Source organism: Eretmochelys imbricata, chromosome 2 (genome assembly GCF_965152235.1).
Source record: "Eretmochelys imbricata isolate rEreImb1 chromosome 2, rEreImb1.hap1, whole genome shotgun sequence".
Lineage (NCBI taxonomy): Eukaryota > Metazoa > Chordata > Testudines > Cheloniidae > Eretmochelys > Eretmochelys imbricata.
The window spans coordinates 48,059,806-48,076,325 of record NC_135573.1 but is presented as its reverse complement, the minus strand read 5'-3'; the positions used below and the strand labels follow the sequence as shown (position 1 = coordinate 48,076,325).

The 16,520-nt window shown below is 40.1% G+C and overlaps 1 protein-coding gene across 1 annotated transcript in view; it reads right to left on the bottom strand.

Annotated features, from left to right (window-relative positions):
* Positions 1 to 4,995, bottom strand: part of CNGB3 (cyclic nucleotide gated channel subunit beta 3) — a 121,293-nt gene extending 116,298 nt beyond the window's left edge. Inside the window, exon 1 of the mRNA XM_077808675.1 lies at positions 4,976 to 4,995. Within this exon, the coding sequence (XP_077664801.1) occupies positions 4,976 to 4,995 (20 nt within the window). The remainder of the gene's footprint in view (positions 1 to 4,975) is intronic.
* Positions 4,996 to 16,520: the final 11,525 nt, after the last annotated feature.

The following is a 16,520-nucleotide window of genomic DNA, read 5'->3' as shown; positions in this document are numbered from 1 at the left end:
TGTCTCCTGGCTGGAGCAAAGCAATGTCCTATCTTTTATATTACATCTGGAGTATTTAACATTAATTTATAATTTTGCATTTAGAGTTAAAGTTTAGTCATAAAGGCATTTAGAGTCTAACTGGGAAATGAAAAAGGTTAACTGCCCAATCATCCTAGTGCTGCACCTTCTACACAGTGGATTACATGAGTTCTCCAGGATTAATTCCCTCTGCAATCCTGATGCATTCATCCAGCAGGTGACATTAAACAGTGTTAGGTGTCCTTTGAACTCGATGCTCATTTTTAGCAAGTTTATGCCTTTCAGCTAAAGAGAGCTGCATATTTCAGAATAAAGAAAGGTAAAAATATTTCCAAACGAAATCCCAACCAGTACTATTTTATAGAAAAGCCTTTGGTAATAATTTTGAACAGATCAAGATTTTTGAGACAGTACTACAGATTTTAATAGATTATTTTTAAATTGGTGTTTGGACCTAATAGATTTTAAAAGAAAATTATATCCATATTATAAATTATATAGGTGGACTTAAAAAACCCTGTAAAAAGGATATAATTCTCTAAAAAATTAAATAGATTCAGCAATTTTCATATAACCATATTAGACATCTTAGAACCTAATTGGTTTAGTCCCTATTAAATTCTTCAGGATGTTTCCATAAAGGAAATATATATTTTTAAAATACTTGATCAAAATATTGAAAAAGTAAATTTTATATAGATGAACACTCATATAAAGTATTTGGGGCAGGGACCGTCTCCTACTATAGGTTTCTACAGTGCCTAGTACAATGGGCCATGATCATGGTTGGGGCCTCTAGGTGCTACCATAATACAAATAATAGTAATAATAGAATTATTGAATATTAGGGTTGGAAGAGACCTCAGGAGGTCATCTAGTCCAACCCTCTGCTCAAAGCAGGACCAACACCAACTAATCATCAATCAATATTCAGGCTTTGATCCTACAGTGAGACCCATCTGGTCAGACCCCTGTGCCCATGTGGAGCCCCATCAATCATATGTGCTCAGAAGTCCATTTATGTGACTCTCATTGTGGGATGGGAGCCATGGTTCTCAGATTTTCAGTGAAGTGGAAATTTAGAAGTGCCCTCTTTAGTAACATGCATTTTCTGGTTTAACAAGTCAGATGACTTTCCCTCCCCCTTACTCCAAAAAAACCCAAACAAACCACCAAATAATTCTAGCAGAGGCTTCAGACCACATTAACTCTTACATGTGGTAAATTGCAACAATTAAATTAGAAATATATAAATTTTCGCTGGATTAATTATACAATCTGGATTATAGCTTTAGCTCTTCCATCTGAGATTCTGGCCACGTACTCTTTTTTCTATTTGTCTAATAACAGAAATTTTAAGGAGGAAAAAATACAAGAACATGAATCAGCTAAAGAAGACAATTTGTTCTTTTAGTGGATTAAACTGGGGTTTGTACAAATCTTAATAGATTGCTACCTCAGAATCACATCCAGAGACTGAACCTCTTGCAGAACTCCTGGTACCTCATTATGAAAATGAGGTCCTTTGTTTTTGAACCTTTATAAAGGTCTATTTTGATTTTTTTTCTTGTAGGTTTTTACCATCTGTAATATACTACAATTAAAACGTGTTACATTCATTAAAGGGAAACACAGGCACTCTGTGAAGCATTTCTGCAGACTTACATGCTTTTCTTTTTAAAAGGTTTCAGTAAGTAGCAGTGTTTTAGCTCTTTTTGATTATAATATTTGTGCTGCTTTTAATTTATAATTAAAATGCACGAGAAAGGAATGTAATAGATTCTATAAGGAAAATGCCTTTGGGAACCTGCTAGTACCTATTGACGTCTGTGAATAATGAATATTATATTGGTTTAGGCTGTGACTAATGGAATAAATGTTTGGAAAAAAACCTCTGTATGTTACCATTTCATAAACAGTAATCAGGTCATCATGAACCTGATACACTGGTACAAATGGGGCTACTTGTTCACCTCTGCTCTTACATACCACTGACCCTGGATAGGCGATTAACCTGCTCCAATATTTGGTAATTTGTATGTAGTATCAATATTTAGTTATTTTTATCATCTATTGAACACACTAAAAGCACTCAGTTAATTGAACATCATGATCTGCTGCTACATAAGAAGATTAATGGTGTGACAGGCAAGGCAGATAGTCTGTATCCAATTAGCTTCTTAGCTATGTTGGCTTTCACCGATATTTACTATATATTGTATTTATAGTAAAATCTAAAGGATTTAGGGATTTCTGAGCTGCCTTGTGCTTTCTTTTGATACAGGAGGAGTACATTCTAATGTTTAATAAATGTTCCAGAATTTGTGAAAGGGATTAATCTTTATATGATGAGATATTCCTGGATCTTAAACAGGAAGGCCAGTTAAAAATCTCTCAGTAGAATACCAATGTGGCTAAATTTTGTGGCTGAGATTGTGTGCACATACATGTATTTAAGTCCTAGCCATCATTAAATCTAACTTTGAATCCCCTGTGTCCCTTAATATAATTGTATACCGTGATGTGGCATTTACATGTTTTAATCTTTGTTACAGAATTAATATTTCATATCTGGAAAAAAAGAAAATCCAATATGGCTAACAAACAAATCCCAAATTGTTTAACAGTTAAATTAAGGGGACTTGGAGATTAGAAACTAGAGTTACTGATGACCAAATGCTTATAATGGGTATAGTCTGATTTTTTTTTCATTATTGCAAATAATATGGTACCTAAAATCATATCTTAGTTGGCTGTCTAAGAAATGAGGAGACACTATGCTGCTACACATTGGATCAAATTTCTATAGCTTTTAGCTACTACAAACATGACAATATATATTTTTCACTCCCATATAATAATTTCTCTCTTTTTGGTAAAGTTAAATAAGTGCAATAAAACTTGTAAAAATGCACACGCATGCTGAGAATGGAAAGAGTGGGAGTTTGAAGCAGGGATCTTACAACTAAGTTTTCCTCAAAGCAACATGTTTCTGTATTTTTTTTTTTTAATGTAGACACAGGCCAAAATACATGTCTTTAGACTAGACTAGATGACTTGTTAATAAAATGTCTATGAAAGAGAAACCAATGACTCACTAAATCTGTGCCTGAACTGACACAAAATGGCAACAGCTTTCAAACTCCTAGAAATTTTAAGTTGCAGCATGCAGGAAACAAAAGGGTAAATTACAGTGCTACATACATCACATTTGTGCTTCACATTTTGCTAACTTCGATTATAGATATGAATAGATCGGTGTAGGACTCTTAGTTTGGTTTTGCCAGGCCTGGCACTTAACCCACTGTATGTGAACAAGTCAACACTTTCCAAAAGTCATAATGTTCTGAGATTCCTTGGTCAGCTAAAATATATAGGGTGCAATAGTCAGTAGCTTTAGATCAGTGGGAAATGCGTGGTACACTTGGGAGCCTGGTGCAATGACTGCATGGCTATCAGTATATTTAATGGGCAAATCTGTGAGAGTGCCATCCAAGGATTGCTTTGAATTCCAATAGAGGCTTTGTCAATCTGTCTTGTTTGTGAATGTGGGTATATATCTATAGTTAACTTTCCCAGTTTTTTTCTGTTTTCCATCAAACCAGATGTAGATTGTCTGGCAATGATCACACCCTGCATTTCCCCTCTATTCTGACCTTCCTACCATGCAAAACTGAACTTGGAAATCCATTACTTCTTAAGCAGGCAACTTGAGTTTTTACAACTTCTCTGTGGTGCAAGGATTTTACTAGATATAGCAGCACAGCTTTCCTCAGAAGCTTATGACAATGAAACAGATTCTAAATGGAGTTTCTACTAAGTCTCTCGTTTTTCTTGAACACGGTTTTAATTTGACAGTTGCTCCCAGTTTAACAATACCAGTTGGTATTTTCTGCTGAAATTAATTTCCCTATCTCATTCACTCTCACTTGGTTTCAACCTCAACTGACAGTGTTTCTCCGCTTGTTGGATCATATTAAAGAAGTTCTGTATTCAAATCACAAATGAGTTTGATTCCCCATAGTTTAAATTCCAGGGTATTACTAATTAAGAGGTCTCTTGGTTTTTGGTACTGTTTCTCTCCCTCTGTGTGAAACTTGCAAGCTACTAATTGTGGTTAGTACATTCTAAGACAGAGTCTGCTCTCAAAGCAATTCTTTGTAACAACAACTACTCACACAGAGAGAGACTCAAAGCAATACTCTGTAACAACAGAAACAGCACCAGAGACTCCCCGCCCTTTTGTTGTATTCATCTCGCTTTGTTAACAATTGTGATTAAAATAGAGATAGAGGATGTATGTGGATGGATGCTTGGTGTGGATAAGAACTGAATGATCAGGGAGGTGCCAGCCTAAGAATCCAGTGTCCATCGGCTGAAGAAGGCATCAAGCGGAAATAACCAGAGGAACCCCGGAGGGCAGACTGGAATCCACCCAATAGCCTCAAGAATGGGAGAACCAAAGAACAAGATAACATCTGGCAGCATGGAGCCGTCAGGAATGTGACATCTGCTGATTGATTCAGCAACAGCATGATGAAGCAATTCCCACTGGCATAGGAAGAAATTCCTATAAAAATGGACTCTGGAAAGTGAGAACTTTGGGTTCTGATTCTGCAAACCAACTTCCAGGAGCATCAGATGTGCATCTGACGAGGCCCTGCTCCCTCCTCATGTCCAGGCCACCTGGCCAGTGGCTTGGAATGAGCAACTCTAAGGCTGGTAACTATGATAATAACCTTGCAGAACCTGTGTGTGTGTGTATGAATGAATGTGTGAATAAATGTGAGATTGAATGGAATGTTATAGCTATAACTAACTGCTTACTATGATTCTTTCTGTATTCACAATAAATGTGGTATTTTGCCTTTTTCCCTTTAATAAGATCCTGCTGGTTTTTATTTTATTGGTATAACAAGCTACAGTAAAGTGGGTACTGGTTTTTAGGAATTACCTGACTGATAGATCCTCCATCGTTTCAATGAGCAGCCCTGTGCAGACCCAGATCCACAAAATGCCTTAGGCACTGAACTTCCCACTTTAGGCACCACTGAGATCATCAAAACTCCTGCTCATCTGCCACCTGACACTAGAGAGACCTCTAATACTGTGGTGCCTACATTTTTGCTCTAAAAGTCACCTAGGTTCCTGAAAAATGCTTCAGTTTGGGCACCAATCTCAAAATCAGGTGAAACTAGGTGTTGCCACACCTATCTTGCCTGGAGGGCCCAATCTTGCAAGTGTCCTCATAGCATGCCTAACTCTACACAAAAAGGTGGGGAGGGAAGGACTCATAAGCTGCTGCTTCTATCATTCCTATGAGATGTGGGAGATCCCAGTTCAATTCTCCCCGCTGCCTGATGAAGAGAAAGGATTTAGAAGATGGGTTTCCTACCTTTCAGCTGAGTGGCTTAACCACTGGACTAGAGAGTCATTCTCATGCTCTTGGTGGCCCAATGCATATTTCATTTATATACAGTGGGACAGTTTCAACAGGACACATTGAGAGATCCCCCTGTCAGAATGTTCAGGGCATAGATCTCAGCCATGGGAAGCATCTGTTCCAATCCTTGCTCCATATCAGGCAGGGGGCAGGAATTAAACTGGGGCTTCCTACATATCAGGTCAGGGCCCTAACGATTATGAGGAAGGCTGGTGCCACCTCCCTTCCACCAGCTGTTTTGTAGAGTTAGGCATGCACTGCATCCCTTCTTGCAGGAAATGTCTTAGGCGCTTGATTCCAAGAGAGGGGTCCTGGCTGTGGATCACAAATGAAGATAGGCACCTGAATTCCTGAGAGGGGCAGAGCTTACAATACATCATCTCCTTGGCATCTGCTATTGGTTATCTTAGGAGGCTCCCTGCCTACCATGTTGGGCATTTGTGGATCCCATTCTTAGGAGTCTCTCTCCCCTGATGTATTGTATACAGAGCCTAGGCACCAAACTCAGGGTTTCTGGATTTCATTGTGTGATGAGGCACCTAAAGTTGGGCATTGCAATGCTCATTGCTGCAATGTCTCAGTCCTTTTGTGGATTTGGGCTGTGTTCCCTACATAGTATTTATCAGTGACAAAGAATATATATACTGAATTCAGTCATGATAGGGATAAGAATGCAGGATTTAGAAACTGAATGTGTCAGTCCATAGTTTAGGAAGTTAAAATAACCCTTATAAGTGTTCATTTGACTAAGTGGACACTGCATATTGGTACTGGTATTGGGACCCACAGATCAGATGGCCGGCCATGGACCATCTGGACTGAAGGCTCTAAAAAGGTAAAGGAGAATTTCAACTTTTCTTCTTTTTTAAGAAAGGAGGTTGCTAGCCCTTTTCATTGCAAAGACAGCATTACAGGTAAGTTGATGGAAACCAATTGCTACAGCTGACAGGAACAAGCAGATAGGAATTATTTCTGCAGCGGTAGACTGGAGTAGGGTATGGGCTAAAATTCATTCCTCCTCTTCCATGTATTTTTTTCCCTGTAAAATGACTGTTAGGGTACAGCCCCAACCTTAAAGAATAATCTCTCTGAACCTCCTCCAAATCCTTACACAGGTACCATGCATGATGGTCTGATCACGGTGGGCAGGAATTAGTTGCATTGGGGATGTAGTGGGGGAAGCAACAAAACCTCTCTCCCAGGCCTGGCAAAATTGCTGACGCTGCTTATTGATACTGGTATATTTTAAAGACCAGAATATAAGAAATACGAGTCAGAGAGATGGGGATCATTGGGGAAAAACAACAGAGGATGGAAACCTGCCTTGCTGTTCTCTATTGGTCTGGAAGGGATCAGTGACCGCTCTAGGCTAAGCCAGTCAGAGTAAGGGGCAAGGGGACTTAGCCTGTCCACCTCCCCACCATCAGTTCTCTTTTACAATGCTGGATAGCTTTGTGGCTCTTTATTATTATCATCCTTTATGGTCATAATTGTTCAGTACCCCAGGGCCTTTCACCTAAATCACTGGCAGAGGTGACTCTGGTCAAATGATCAAAAGTCCCTCAGCTTGAGTGGTACATGTACAAGGAGCCTCTCCCTCTGTGCACCTTGTGTACCATTTACAAACAGCATTCCCTGTACTTAGGGTGATGAAGGGACTGCTGCCCTCCTACAAGTGGGGCTCCTGCCTCATCACAAAGAGGAGGACATGAGACTTGGGAGAGCAGTCTGCACTATGCAGTGTTCCCTCTGTACACTGGACTGTATGAGACAGTTGTCCCATCTGAGCTCCCACTGGAGTCAGTCTCATCTCAGATCATGGGCTGGCAGGCACAAATTGGCACTTACAACATCTGGGTAGGGTAACAGTATCCATTTACAATGTGCCAGATTGTGTCAGGCATTGAACAATTTCAAGTTAAAGAGTGCATGACTCCAGATCTCCCTAGCAGAAGATACTTGGATAGCTGGGTGATACCATCCCTTTATTTCTCTAGTTCTGACACATCAGCATGTACTAGGGACACATTCTTTGTCTCATACTGTAGGTGGGAGAACTGCCCTCACACAGTCTGCTCATTCTGATGCTGTCAATATAGTCCCTTCTGTTGCACTAAAAGCCAGTACAGGCATGTGCTTTTTCAGGAAAATATGTAGGCCAAGTCATTGGAGCTTTGCAAAATGTTCAAGCCAAGCTGCTCAGGAACTCAGAATAGGCTGTGTTTTAAGTCTGACCTGTGTTAGCAAACTTCAACCTAGGCTCTTAAAAGCCTGGTAAATGTGTACTGAGGTTGTTAACCCATCAGGGAATATGGCAAACTTCCCATGTTCCCCACTCCTGGAACCGCCTGATGAAGATAATTCAGGTGACAAGAGGGCACGGCTAGAGGGGTAGAAATAAATTTCCTGGGGAGAAGTCCTCTTAGACTTAAGTCTATTAAACTTGAACTTCAAAGTGAAGTTCCATGAGGTGATTTGACTTCCAACCTCTGTCAACCAAACTGACAAATTCAGTATGTGAACTCCTTCACAAATGGCTTGCACTGCTCTGACAGGCATGCTCAGTTGAGAACAAGTCATCTTGGTGAAAATATTCTTCCCAGGATGCTGCTGGGATCAGTGAGATCTTCTTTGAAGCACAAACTGAAAGAATAGGCTGCGTCCTGTAAACCTGGCCAAATGGCTAAGGGTTTGTGGCAAAAACAAAAGAATTTTTTTCTTTGTAAGATGGCATTACCTCAACATTATACTCCTTCCTCTGTACCCTTTTTAGAATCTGAATATTTTTGTTACAAACTTGGATCCTAGCATTGGGCACAATCTCAATAAATTCTCTGAAGTTGAATATCTGATCTGTAACCACCTTAGGCTGATGTGACCTACGTAGCTGCATAAAACCCTGCTTTTCCTGAGACCCCAAGGCCACATTTCATCTAGAGTGCAATCACCAGCTCCTTTCTACAGTGCTATGTGATCCCAGCACCAGCAAGTCATGAGCAAGATCAAATTTCTTAATTATCCATACCTGCTTCCTGCAAGGAGGGTTGTAGTTCCATTCCATCTCCTTGCTGCCTTATTCATGCAGGGAAGTCACCAGAACCTATGCAGCCTCACAAACTGGTAGGGAGGAAATAGCATGAATGTGAGAAGGCTACAAGAAGCAACTAGAGGATTTATTATACATAAATTGCAGAAAGCAAAAGAGAGAGAGTGTGTGTGGGTGGGGTGGGGTGGAAATGGAACTTCTTTATCAGTAAAAAGAAAAGGAGTACTTGTGGCACCTTAGAGACTAACCAATTTATTTGAGCATTTATTTGAGCTGTAGCTCACGAAAGCTCATGCTCAAATAAATTGGTTAGTCTCTAAGGTGCCACAAGTACTCCTTTTCTTTTTGCGAATACAGACTAACACGGCTGTTACTCTGAAACCTTTCTTTATCAGTGAGGAGGAGAGAGGGGTCAGAACCCCTGAAAAGTTTGGGGAAGTTCAGATCTGGACCTATAGTTAGTGACTCTTGACCATTTAATATGAAGAGTGGAGCTGGTCAAAAAATAAAAACTTTTTTCTGAAATTTTGGAAGTTTTGATTCTGTACAAAAGTTTCCAACTCAAAACTTCATTTTGATGTGGGAGCTTCCCACTCCTACTTTCCTCTACTGGAAAAAGGGGAAGGGGGAAACAAAAATGTGGGCAAGTTGGAAAGGAAAAATACCTTTAAAAAAGAATCTTTTTCCAGTTGGAAAAATAAGTGGAGGAGGAAGAAGGAGTAGAAAAGGAAGAGTGCAATTTTGCCACCAATACAGCAAAGAATATTTTTTAAAGATACCTTACTTTTGGTTTGAATTTGTTGAGAAATAGGAAATCTGCAAAAACATTGATTTCTTGAAGAGTGTGTTTTTCAACTTTTCACTTTTGGTCAAAACCTTGTGACCATCCTAATCTGAATAATGGTGCCTGGTCTTCTGGGATCTCTTTTGTAAGCAAGTTATCATAAAAAAAAAGTGAGACATGGTGGTGCAGTTAGGGCTTTTCATGCCAATAGCTTTAAAACACATTTATCTGAGGGAATGGGAAGATGAAACTCTTCTGGAAAACTGAAATGCATTGTATTATCAAAAGAATGACAATGCTAAGATGTATGTAATGTATTCCTCCAAACTCGTCACGTTTTCTGTGTCCCACAGCCTGCTGCAGTGACTCTAAGTCTGATGTTCTGTTAATATAAATATTTAAAGCACGTTGCCAACAGAAACAATCTCAGCTAGTCGACAAACAGCAAAATCTAAGAGCAAAGTACTTCCTCAGCTAAAATAGGGGATGATTTAGAAAGAGAAAATTCTTTAACTGCTCAGAGTCGGTGTGGTACAGTAGATACAGCCTTGCACTGGGAATCAGGTGACTTTGGCTCTATTCCTGACTGTTGCTGAACCTCTGTCACTCTGTTCTTCCCTCCCACCATTTGTCAGTCTAGTCTAATTAGATTGTCAGTCTAGTCTAATTAGAGCGTAAACTCTTTATGGCAGGGACTTGCTCTCATGCCTTCGCTTAACACAGTGGGGCCCTAATCTCAGTTGAGGCTGCTAAGGACTATGGTGTAATATGAATAACTCAACTATTATAGGGGAAATTTAATTTCTTACATTACTACAAGGAGTTTCATCCAATTACATGCTACACACTGAAGAGTAGGGTTTATTTTTAACCAAAACTATAATTCGAGGAGTGGCTATTGACTAGAATTCACGTTTCTCTACTATATAAGGTGAAACTGAAGACTTTAGTTAATATGAATCCATTCTGTCAAAGGTTATTACTCTAACACTACTTGTTATGCTTTTTAGTCTGATTCCATTCCACTCAGAGCAACAATGATTAAGGGCCACATCTTCCTCTCCTATCCAAAGAGTAAAGTACATCAGATATACCTAGGGTAAAATTCTCTCTGTTGAAGTCAATGGAAGTTTTGCCATGGACTTCAATAAGCTCTGGTTTTCACCACTCCTCTTGGTGAGTTGCTGCTTCATTCTTGCCTAGGGTTGAAGTGATCATGGATCCGTGAGTAAATATGGTTCCATCCTTTCCTTCTCTCTGGCCTTACTTTTCCTTTGACAGTATGGTGCACATATAGTTGTTGCTAATATGTGCACTCAAGCTGAAGAAGGGAGGGCCTGTGTGAGGGGTGGAAGATATACATAGAAGTTAATATTTCAAGGAGCATCATTAACAGCTACACATACTTCTGCTGGACAAACGGCTAGGTTGCTAGGGAATCAAGTCTCATGGAATGGCTATCCTCAGTGCTGCCCCAGGACCCACCAACTATTTTGTATTCACATGAAGGCGCTTCAATGGGGGTAGGTGATGAGAATGCTGTGAAGTCTTCATTTCCCCTTAACTTTGATTTTCAAGCCATCACAAGCAAATATGGTCAAATGGTTCCTTTCCACTTGCAAATTTAATTGGAGCAGATTGTGCTGTACTTCAAAATAAGTCTATGAAAATTCCTCCAAAAGTACTAAACTCCAATTCAGGCTCACCTAACTCTACTCCTAAAATCCATTGTCTAGTGGAATGCCATTAATTTCAACCACATTTTTTAAGTTGACCTACAAATTAAATAATATGAAAAGACTTTCTTTTGCCACAGCTCTTTGTCCTCTTCAAGTACTATATTTCCCACTACACCCACTGAAAACAATCATGGTTGAAAATGCTAAGGACCATGCCCAGTATGTGATATCAGTATAGGGAGGGTCAGTGTCGATGTGATGTCTAATATGGTAGGGCCTGCTCAACTGAGACTGACTTCATCAAACATGAACAAAAACAACCAAGCCATATTTAATAGGATTACATAGCTCTGACAATAGTTTTATTTGAAGCTGTAGAAGAACACATTCTAAGAGGTAGATTATCCCAGCTATACATCGAACAACTCCTCTTACTGCTAAATAGAAGATACAGTGGTCACTAGTGAAAAGCCAGCAGTTATCCACAGTTACCATACAGCAAGGTCCCAGTCCTACAAAGGGTTATGTAAATGATTAGCTGTAAGCAGGCAAGTTATATTACAGAAAATACAGTTCTGGTCTATTCTAAGGTCTTCAAATAACATGGTACAGAGTGCAATATACAAGCTTAGCTACAGTCTAATAACAGGAAAGTAGTATGGTATTGTAAATACCACTGAATGGTAACTGATAAATATTCCATTGTAATGGCAACCAGAGCACAGTCCTTGCATCTCTAGAGAAAAAAAGAGTATTCAACTGTTTCAGATAGTCTGATTAAAATGTCCCCTGCACCCATAAGACATTTTAGGAAAGAATTTGAAAGTTTCCCAGTTTAAAGTGGTTTTTGAAACAATGAAAGTTTTAGCAGTGTAGGAGAAAAAGATTTTGTTAATATTTTAAAAACTCAGCCAGGGCTGTAAAGCTGGAAAGAAGCCATTTTTCTTCTATTGCAGTCTTGCCCTGGCTTCGTTATGGCTCTAAAAGCTACATAATTGCCTTTTCTGCTTGTGATAAAATGTGATTTTTTTTCATAAACTCATTAATCAGGAGCATTACTAAGTTCCTGATTAAGCAGTTTATGAACAAAATTAAGTATTTATCAAGGAAGAGAAAAGATTTACATACCATTTAACATTGTGGTTGTTCCAGGGTTGTAAAAACTGCAGATAAGTCATTTTCCTCCTGATGCAATCCTGAAAAATTCATTCTTCATTCCTGAAGATCCTGTTCTCTCTCACCCAGCTCCTAGCATATAGCCCATTAAACCTGAGCCACTGTGAATGCAACAGTGGGAAGGGGGATATTTTCAAAGCCTTGTTGGGGCTTTAACTGCATGACTTCCATTAATGCCAGTAGACGAAAACTGTTCTACTATTTGATGAGAACTAAGGGCTTTGACTCTGTGTACATTGAATTTACAACCACAGCTGGAGTAAGGTATTCAGGACCCTTTGCTGGAGCCCTCCTGGTACTGTGGCAGGCCCCTCTTGGTGGTAACAGGAGTCATTTGCACAAAAGCTCCCTCTTGGGTTGGTGGTAGTCCTGCCATTGGTCCCAGATGGATTGGCACCTTGCTCCTTTCTGGCTTACTGGTCCAGTCTCCAGGAAGGGAGTCCTAGCCTGTTGGGATCCCTTTCCTTCCCAGACCACCAGCCTCCTGTCTTTGGGTTGGCTAGAGTCTAGTATGGAAGGATGGAGACCTCAGCTTCACCTCTTGCCCTATTAGAGGACTTTGTGTATGGAAGAATTTTGCCCTTACCCTCACCCCCTACCCCCCCAAGACCACAGCTTCACAGTTCACCTAGTGCTTGAACAGCAGGCTCAGAATGGCAGCTCCTCCTGCTGCGTGTCCCTCACCCCCACAGACCTCTCCTGGAGTGGCACCAGAATCTCCTAGACACACAAAATCCTCTGCTGGAGCAGTAGCAAGACTCTCACCAACACTTCCCCACATGTGCTACACAGAACCCTCTGCTGAGACATTGAACAATACAGATATTAGCACTAAACAAGTGTTCTTCATCCTCAGTCATTAACTAGGTAAGCTTCACAATCCCCCTGTGAGGTACGTAAGTGGGTAAACATAATTTATTCCTATTTGACAGACAGGGAAACTGACCACGGGAAATTCAGTGACTTGCTAAAGAAGGGAGTCAGCACGAGAGCTGGAATTATAACTCCAGAGTCTCTGGCTAGTAGCCCAAGGCTCTGTCCAAGCCTGTATCTATAACACGAATGGTTAGATTCTTTGCTGCATCCAGAGCAAGGGGGTCTGTCAGGTCATTAGTTATGACTCCCTAATTCTCAGCCCCAGCTACAGGCTACTGTAACTTGCACCAGCTGGTTGTAGTTCATCCATGACTGTATGCCATCTGGGGATAGCTGAACTGCAGTGTGCTCTGGATACTCCACCTCTCTACCCTTGATTCACGCTGGGGACAAAGACACAGAAGCCAGCAATGCCAGCTTTGTCTCCACTGGAGATTCCTCTACTGTGCCAGGGGAATCCCCAGTAGGGAACTTGTGCCTGGTTTCCTCTCCCCTTGCAGTGCCTGAGCAACTTGACACAATAGGTGCAGAGGCTCCAGGGCAACAATGAGTCAAGCCCTGATTCAGGCTGGGGCCATTCCTACTTCTGCATCATCATCAATAATAAAAGTATTATGGTACAAACTCTGCCCTCAGTGAGACTTGGGTGGCCCCATTGTCTTCAGTGACTTGCAGAGGTGTAAGTAGAGTGACCAGATAGCAAGTGTGAAAAATCGGGACAGGGAGTGGGGGTGGGAGGGGGGAAGAGAATAGGCGCCCATATAAGACAGACAAAGCCCCAAATATTAGGACTGTCCCTATAAAATTGGGACATCTGGTCACCCTAGTTGTGTAAGTAATTGGAAGTTATCAAATAATCCCACTGATATACAAGAAGGAATGGACTCCATTTCACTGTGTCTCAGCTCCACTGGTTCTGCAGGGCTAAAGGGAGTAAAACAGTATAAACATATATTGTTGTTAAAGTGAGCAGATACGTCCCTGAATACACAGATGGAGCAAATCTGTTTAGTAAGATAGTGACATTTCTCCACAGTTATTTAAACACTCGAACTACAAATAATAGCCTACTGTTTGTAAATAAAATGGATGGGTTGCACTGAGCTCACAAGCATTCTCATGAAAGATTTTTCTCAAAAGGTTTATTTTCTAGGCTAGGTAGACTGAAACAGGAGAGGTTGTTGCACTGAATCTCAAAGCAAATACAAGACTAAATAAGGCAAAAAGAGTCCTATGGCACCTTATAGACTAACAGATGTATGGGAGCATAAGCTTTCGTGGGTGAATACCCACTTTGTCGGATGCATTCACTCACGAAAGCTTATGCTCCAATACGTCTGTTAGTCTATAGGTGCCACAGGACTCTTTGTCGCTTTTACAGATCCAGACTAACATGGCTACCCCTCTGATATTTGACAAGACTAAATGTAGCCTTTAGGAAGACAGACACAGAAGTTTGTGCATCCCATCAGATTCAATAGTTTATGATATAAAACTGCAAACAGCTTTAGAACTACTTGCCTCACTGCCTACAGAATCTGCCAAGAAGCCAGATGCCACTGATAGAACAATGTAATAACTTCAACAGCCTGGCATGTTTGTCCTCTACTAAATAGCAGGATCCAAATAGTTACACACTTTCCTGCAAACTCTCTGGGTCCTATTAATTGTATTTTAATCCTGTCGTGTATTTTATTTGCACTCCTTTGTATGGTGATTTACGTTTGTCACACATCTGTCCAACGAATTTGAGAAGAATAGTTGGACAAAAGGATTTTTCTTGAGAATAAACAGTTCCTGGTGTGTTGCATAGTGAAACCATGGAATAATACAGTATATCTTACTTTTGGAACCCAATGAATTTTGTTCCAGCGTGGTTTGGGAAATCAGAAAAAAATCTTCAAATAATAAAATTGTTTGGCTGTATGCTATGACAGAAATACCCCAGGGAGATATTTTGGCTTGAGAGATTTTATATTTTTGAAATGAAAGCATGAGGAATGCAAATCACTGTTTTCTGACTACTCCATTTGCCTTTAGGAGGAGATATAGCTCTTTAGGATCCCAGTGCTGAAATAACTTTTTGTAATTTACAGGTATTCTCTCTTTTGTTGAACTGACAATGCCACTGTTCTGCAGGCAACATATGGTAGAAAATGATGTTTTGAATGGTAATAGTTAAAGAGCTGCTATATCATCTCATGGAAAAGTATGAAAAACGTTTGTGTCTTGGAAGAAAATAATGCTTATACTGTCTGTCCTATTTTCTCACCTGAAGTCATTATCTTCCATTTTTGACTACATAATCACTTCCATGGCAATGAATCACAATGCCATGAGCAAATGAAATCTCAGGAAAAAAAGATTCCTTGTACATGCAAATATTCTTAGTAATAAAGACCAAAGCAAGAGAATTAGAGAAAGGATATTATATTCCATGTAAATAAAATGGTTTAGAGAGAGAAACTTTTCAACAAGATTTCCATTATTTCTAGCAGATGTATCTATCCATCTCAGGTGCTGATAGTAGTTTAGAAATACCTTTTACCACAGTAACTGATCACCGCACAATCTTTATATTTATTCCCACAACTTCCCTGTAAGGGAGGGAATTACTGTTATTCCCTTTTACGGAGGGGAACTGAGACACAAAGAAGCTAAGGTCACACAGCCTGTGGAATAGCAAGGAATTAAATGCAGGTATCTCAAGCCTTAGGCTAGTGCTCTTGTCATAAATATGAAGGGAAGGGTAACCACCTTTTTGTATACCGTGTTATAAAATCCCTCCTGGCCAGAGGCAAAGTCCTTTCACCTGTAAAGGGTTAAGAAGCTCAGGTAACCTGACTGGCACCTGACCCAAAATGACCAATGAGGGGACAAGATACTTTCAAATCTGGAGAGGGGGAAAAGGCTTTTGTCTGTGTGTGTGTGATACCTTTGCCGGGAACAGATCAAGGATGCAAGCCCTCCAACTCCTGTAAAGTTAGTAAGTAATCTAGCTAGGAAATGCGTTAGGTTTTCTTTGTTTTGGCTTGTGAAATTCGCTGTGCTGGAGGAAATTTGTATTCCTGTTTTTGTGTCTTTTTGTAACTTAGAGAATTGCTCTAGGCAAAACCTTATGTTTTGAATCTGACTGCCTGTAAGATTATCTTCCATTCTGATCTTACAGAGTTGTTCTCTTATCTTGTTTTGTTCTTCTAATAAAGTTCTGTTTAAGAATCTGATTGGGTTTTTTGGGTCTTAAAAATCCAAGGCTGGTCTGTGCTCATCTTGTTTATTCTCAAGCCTCCCCAGGAAAGGGGGTGTAAGGACTTGGGGGGATATTTTGGGGAAATAGGAACAACAAGTGGTCCTTTCCCTGTTCTTTGTCTAAAATCACTTGGTGGTGGCAGCATACTGTTCAAGGACAAGGCAAAATTTGTGCCTTGGGAAAGTTTTTAACCTAAGCTGGTAAAAATAAGCTTAGGGGGTTTTTCATATGGGTCCCCCCATCTG